A 6122-nucleotide genomic window follows, 5' to 3' on the forward strand; every position below is an offset into this window, starting at 1 on the left:
GTTCTGGATTAGGCACCAGCTCCGAACCAGCCCTAGAACTTCCTCGGTCGAAAAGGGGATCTCCTGCTCTGTGTAGGAGGTTCTCATTACTGATCTTTCATGGTGTTGTACAGGAAGGGTCAAAGTCAACGAGCAGCTATCAGGGAAGGGACCACCACCACCACCAACCCCCCTCATCACCTCCTGTCATCACATGACCCACGTTTACATTCAGGCCATGTGATGACATTTGAACCAGCTCCATTCACTGAGAGGACCCCCATACCCCCCACAGCTACTGATGGACCTCTTCTCAGGTTGAAGCCAGGCAGAGATGCTGGATCGATGTGAAGTCACCGCTTGAACTAAAGTTATTTGTTCCACTCTTTTATTGGCTCTATTGCACCTGAGTCAGAGTCATCACACCCTCACCTGAGTCCTGAGAGGAAGTTCACTCAGCCAAAACAATTTAAGTCACATGTGTGTGCAGGACCTTGTACGAAGACAGTGAAATGCTGTTAAAAGCTCAGGAAAGCTAATAAGTGGACCAATACATTTGGATTAGTCAAAAGTGAACTTTAATGTTAAGATAGAAGCAGTCGTTGCTGCCTGAACACCAGCACACTGTGAGAACATCCCATTGGGCTACTGCTACAAACATGATTGAGTCTTTCAGGTCTCACACACCTTTTCTTTTCTCTCCAGTGTGATGGAGATTGATGTGATGAGATGCTGATGTGGTTGAATAACAAATAGAGTTGCACAATGGGAGGAGCCACTGGTTCTGGAAGTATTATTATATTTCAAGTATTCAAGTATTCTGACGTTTTTATGCTCACATGGTTGATGTTTGAATTTTTATTACACATCAGTGTTTCATGTTTTGTACCGATGATTCAGGTTCATTCTCCATCAGTTAATGTGATGAATGTAATTCATATATATTGTTGTGATAAAACTAATTCCATGTTAATGTTCAACAATCTCTTGTGTTTAGTTTAGTTTCAGTATTTTATGTATTGTAAATGCATTTGTATAAAAATGGAAACAGAGTTTATTATTTCACACCAAGTATTTACAATAAATTAATTTACTTCCCTTAAAGAACTCTTTGACATCGCTCGCCTCATTTTTATTTCAGTTCTTTATACTTACAAGGTGAATTTAATTTACTGGTCATTTACAACACAAGACATTTAACATAGTCAACAACAACTCTTATTTATGGTGGAGTTCAGGAGCCTCACAGCCTGGAGACAGAAGCTGCTCTGGATCTCCTTCCAGACGGCAGCAGGGTGAACAGGCTCTGCGACACCTCCAGCAGGACTGAGTGGACCAACAGCTCCCCCTGCTGGACAACCGCTGCTAGTACAACTACTACAGTAACACTGTGCGTGTGTGTGCGCATGCGCGCGTATGTGAGGACAGATGTTGTGACGTGTTCACAGATGTTTGTATCTGAAACATCATAATCTATAATCACAGCTCCATGTTCAGTCACGTGCTCACACGTTGTTGCTCCTCGCGCCCCGCAGAGGGCGCTGCAGGCGCAGCTTCCGGTGTCCTGCGTGTCACATTTATTTCTGTCCGTCGAACAACAGCAGCAGCAGCGCCACATGTGAGCGGAGCTGCGGAGGAGTCGCGATGTTTTCTGCTGTAAAAGAGAAAGTCGGGGAGGTTTTGTTACCGGGAGATGAATTCTGCTCTGAGGCCGACGACACCATCTCTCTGACGGATCACGTTAAACCGGAGAAGGTGGTGTGTGGTCCGGGTCTGAGGCGGAGCGGAGACCGGCTGCTGGTGTGTAAAAGCGGCGTCCTCCGACACAAACAGCCCAACATGTTCTGGATCGACTCACAGCAGAGGAGGGTGAGACTTTAACGTCCTGTTCACACCGACACGAACGAGCCGTTTACTGTGAGTCTGCGTCCAGCAGCAGCTTCTACAACAGGCAGGATCCCATTTAGAAAAGTCGCAATTTAAAGGTTTTGTCGTCAGCAGACCTCAAACGCGTCATACGACAAGACTTTCAGACTGAATCAGATCATTAAGCTCCAGCTGTGATTACGGCTGTAACATGATGTCACCAGGCTGTGCGTGGTGCTCTCAGAGTTAAACTGAATGAATCAGGTCCGCTGTCATGTCGTCCCTCCGTCCGCTGAAGACCGCCGGGCTTTACTGCAGCGAGCAGCGGGACTCGGTTCTGAAAAGATCAGATTATTTAGTAATACAGTACCGCTCGGTGAACCAGTCACACCCCGAATTACTCACAAGACCAAATCCGTTCATGAGAACTTTAGTTTTGGTTCTGAAAGTTAAAGTAATAACAACCGGATTCAGTCAAAATAAAAAGGTATATTTTTAAGCGGAGATCAGCAGATCCAGGTAGAAGACCTAAAGTAAAGTCAACCTAACAGTGAAGATTTTTGTGAAGTGAGGACATTTCGTCAGAAGAGGACATGTGTTGGAGCAGTGCATGCTGGGAGCTGAGTCTGTCTCTGTGTCCTCAGTATGTCCCCGCTAAAGGAGAGACCATCATTGGCATCGTGACGGTCAAATCAGGAGACGTCTTCAAGGTGGACTTTGGAGGAAGTGAGCAGGCGTCTCTGTCCTACCTGGCGTTTGAGGGAGCGACCAAGAGGAACCGGCCCAACGTCCAGGTGAGACTCTGAGGACATGGACAGGTCCAGGTGAGACACAGATGGGTCCAGGTGAGAATCTGAGGACACAGGCAGGTCCAGGTGAGACACAGATGAGTCCAGGTGAGACTCTGAGGACACAGGCAGGTCCAGGTGAGACACAGATGAGTCCAGGTGAGACTCTGAGGACACAGGCAGGTCCAGGTGAGAATCTGAGGACGCAGGCAGGTCCAGGCGAGACACAGGCAGGTCCAGGCGAGACACAGGCAGGTCCAGGTGTGTGACCCCTCCCTCCCCGTGTGTTACCTGTGCAGGTGGGGGACCTGGTGTTCGCTCAGTTCGTCATAGCCAATAAGGACATGGAGCCGGAGCTGGTGTGTGTGGACAGTTCTGGACGGGCCAATGGGATGGGAGTGTTTGGAGGAGGCGGCCTGCTGTTCAGCGTCTCTCTGGGATTGGTCCGCAGGTACGAGCTGCCTCAGGTGTTTGTGTGTCAGTGAGCAGGTGTGAGTGTCTCTGTTCTCAGACTGTGTCCCCCCCTGTCCAGGCTGCTGTCCCCCCACAGTGACGTCCTGTCGGACCTGCAGCAGCTGTTCCCCTGCGAGCTGGTTCTGGGGATGAACGGTCGTCTGTGGGTCAAGTCCTCCAGCGTCCAGCAGACGCTCGTCATCGCAAACCTGCTGCAGAGCTGCGACACCATGACGGCCCCGCAGAGACAGCAGCTGTTCAGGAGGGTGGCACAGGGGGCGCTGTAGGCCGGGTCGGACCACAAGGACACCTGCTGGTCCACCTGAAGCAGTTCTCAAGGGCTCTGGTTCCGGGTTTTTGGTGCAGAACTGATTTAGTTTGTTGGAGTTTAAAGGACCATTGCACAGTTTTTTCCATCCCAGCAGAAACATCAGAGTCGTGTTTGTCGGTGCCGTCTGCTGCTGCAGTCTGAACGTGGATCAGACGGATCCTACAGAGTTCTGACCCGGAGAACAAAACGTTCTCGGACCTTTTGGACGGGTCAAAATGTGTTTTTGTGAAACTAAGTATGAACAACAGACAAACAGTTTATTGTTTCAGCCGTATTTCTGAATTCTGTCCTCGGCTGCTTGCGACAAAAAAGACAAAAGTCCAGAAGACGTCCAGAGGTTTAAATAAAACACTGAGTGGAACCGGTTCCAGTTTGAATCCAGTTCCCAACTGGATTTTCTCCAACATGGAAAAATGCTATTATTATTTTTATAATGGTGAATTTTAGTTAAAAAAAAAGTCAAAATGAATTAAAATGATCAACAGAAGGTGAAGAAATGAGACGTGTTGACGTCTCTACAGAGATATCTCATGGAGTTAGCATGCTAACCAGCTAGCTTCGGCCCTGCTCATGAAACCTGTGAGCTTCCGGACCTCTTTTTTATTTTCAACTTTTATTTAAATGTCAGTGTCAACAACACTGAACATCAGACACTGTTAAACACTCCTCGACAAACAGCTTCTCGTTCTGTTGACCTTTTTAAGAGCATTTAGCTTCATGCTTAAATCTGTAGATGCAACAGAACCATCAGAGTCCATCTTGTAGAAAAATGTCCATTTTCATCTGCTGTCATGTGTTCATTATATGGACTGGGTTCAGTCTCTGGGTCTGTTAGTATACGCAGTGTAAACTTCTGATCTTCTGAGTACAAACAACATGAGATCCATTGAAATAGTGAAGTTCATTATCTTTTATATCCTATCTATCTTTCTGTTACTGGACAGTCCCAGAGGACATCTGCATGATGTCATCACACAATGTCTCCAACAAAGGGGGGACATGATTCCTGGTTGGCAGATGTTTTGCCATGATCATAATAAAATATAGTTTGAAGCCTGTTGGTCTTTTAATCTCATCCCTCTGTGTGGGTTTAGTGCCTCTTTTGTCAGTAATGAAACATCTTGTTGTGCATTATGACTTCATCTCACTGCCCTCAGAAAGCTGGTCGATCGTACTCAGGCCTTTATAGTCCCACCGCTTGAATCCACTGTCCCACAGCATAGCTGGTGCTCCCCTGATCTCTTCTGACTGTCCCTCACCCACACAGTACGTCTCATCCACACATTCTTTATTTTAACTTCATTCACCAGTTTGTTGTTAAGGAAGGTCAGACTGATAAACTAACCTCGTGTACTGACTTCTGCTCTATTTGGACCCAACCTGTCTCCTGGTTATTGTTCATCCTGAGTTACAGCAGTGAGTTGACTTGTCCAATAATACATTTAGAGGTTTGGTAGAGACGGACCTCCTCTCTCTATGACATGACATCTAGACATGAGTTTATCTAACAGAGTCAGAGTGGACATGTGGACCCACACAGGACTGAGATAAATACAGAACCTCAGCAGCAAGTTCATTCTCACCGCTTCTGTTCTGCCAAACAAAGAAAGTGAAGAGCCTCCCATCCTTCCGGACCTCTTACTGCACGGCTAATTGAGCTAACTAGCAGACGGCAGCTACAGTTAGCAGCAGATAGTGGTCACTGAGGGATACGCTGCCCCCTGTTGGTTTGGAGGATGAATTCTTTCATTTTCCACTTAAAGTAAAAAGAAGGAAACATCACTGATGATGATGATGATGTCACTGCAGTCTGTACTCATCAGAGATCATCACTGACAGACAGACGCTCCACTCCGTGACGAAATCTCTGCATGTTTAAAAACATCAATTGAACCGTATTAGCTTCAGGTGTGCCTCAGTGTGGTGCACCAGTACGGAGGCCCAGAGGGGTCAAAGAGAAGATACATTGATACGATCTCAATAAAAACTGCTGTTATGAGATTATAATTATTAGTAATGTTAATGTAACATTACAGAACAAAGTAAAGAGAAGGTAATTAAAGCACTGAGAGCTGAAGCTCCGCCCCTTCCAGTGACATCACAGACCTTCTTTCATCAACACTGAATGAAGAGTCAGTTTATTGATCCTGTCTGAACTGTGTCATGATGTTTTTTGTCAGTTTGTTGTAATTAAAGTCAAACCTCATGTAGTTTTGTGTTAAAGCGCCCAGTGAACTACATCGTCTCATCTACACCAGAACCAACACCAACATGGAGCCAACTGGGCTCAGAAAAGCTGGTAAACAAGAGGAACATCACAATAAATCTGCTCATAGTGACAACTGCTGTCTCACCTACAGCGGAATCTACGTAGAGAAACTGAAATCTGACATTTTAGAAACTGAAACCCGAGAAGTTGTTATAAAATCCTTCATTAAATGTCCCACAGTTTAATTATAAAGCTCCTCCGTGTGTCTAAAAGCAGTTAGCGGTTGCTAACAAGTGTCTGAATGACACACCTGTCTGTAATCACCTGAGCTGAGGTCTACGAGCCTGCTGACTGACAGTTTTGCAGTAATGTTAAAGTGAAACGGACAAGGACATTTCTTCAGTCTTAAAGAGACGGGACGTCAAACAGCTGCAGCAGTGGACAGGACGAGACAGCAGGAGAACAGGTGAGCTCACCTGTACACACTCACACTGAC

General features: G+C 46.3%; 1 protein-coding gene across 1 annotated transcript; it reads left to right on the forward strand.

The window, feature by feature from the left end:
• Positions 1-1487: 1487 nt before the first annotated feature.
• exosc3 (exosome component 3) lies at positions 1488-4470 on the forward strand. The gene is made up of 4 exons (XM_073486661.1): positions 1488-1848; positions 2490-2639; positions 2933-3084; positions 3166-4470. Exons 1-4 carry the CDS (start codon positions 1624-1626, stop codon positions 3371-3373), a joined length of 735 nt encoding a protein of 244 aa, XP_073342762.1. The 5' UTR covers positions 1488-1623; the 3' UTR covers positions 3374-4470.
• Positions 4471-6122: the final 1652 nt, after the last annotated feature.

This window comes from Pagrus major, chromosome 18, assembly GCF_040436345.1.
Source record: "Pagrus major chromosome 18, Pma_NU_1.0".
Taxonomy (NCBI): domain Eukaryota; kingdom Metazoa; phylum Chordata; class Actinopteri; order Spariformes; family Sparidae; genus Pagrus; species Pagrus major.

What these genes read in the sequence shown, in the direction of transcription:
- exosc3 (XM_073486661.1), top strand. Translation starts at nt 1,624, where the DNA reads ATGTTTTCTGCTGTAAAAGAGAAAGTCGGGGAGGTTTTGTTACCGGGA. An exon ending in GGAACCGGCCCAACGTCCAG is followed by an intron (nt 2,640 to 2,932) that starts GTGAGACTCTGA and finishes TTACCTGTGCAG; the next exon opens with GTGGGGGACCTGGTGTTCGC. An exon ending in TCTCTGGGATTGGTCCGCAG is followed by an intron (nt 3,085 to 3,165) that starts GTACGAGCTGCC and finishes CCCCCTGTCCAG; the next exon opens with GCTGCTGTCCCCCCACAGTG.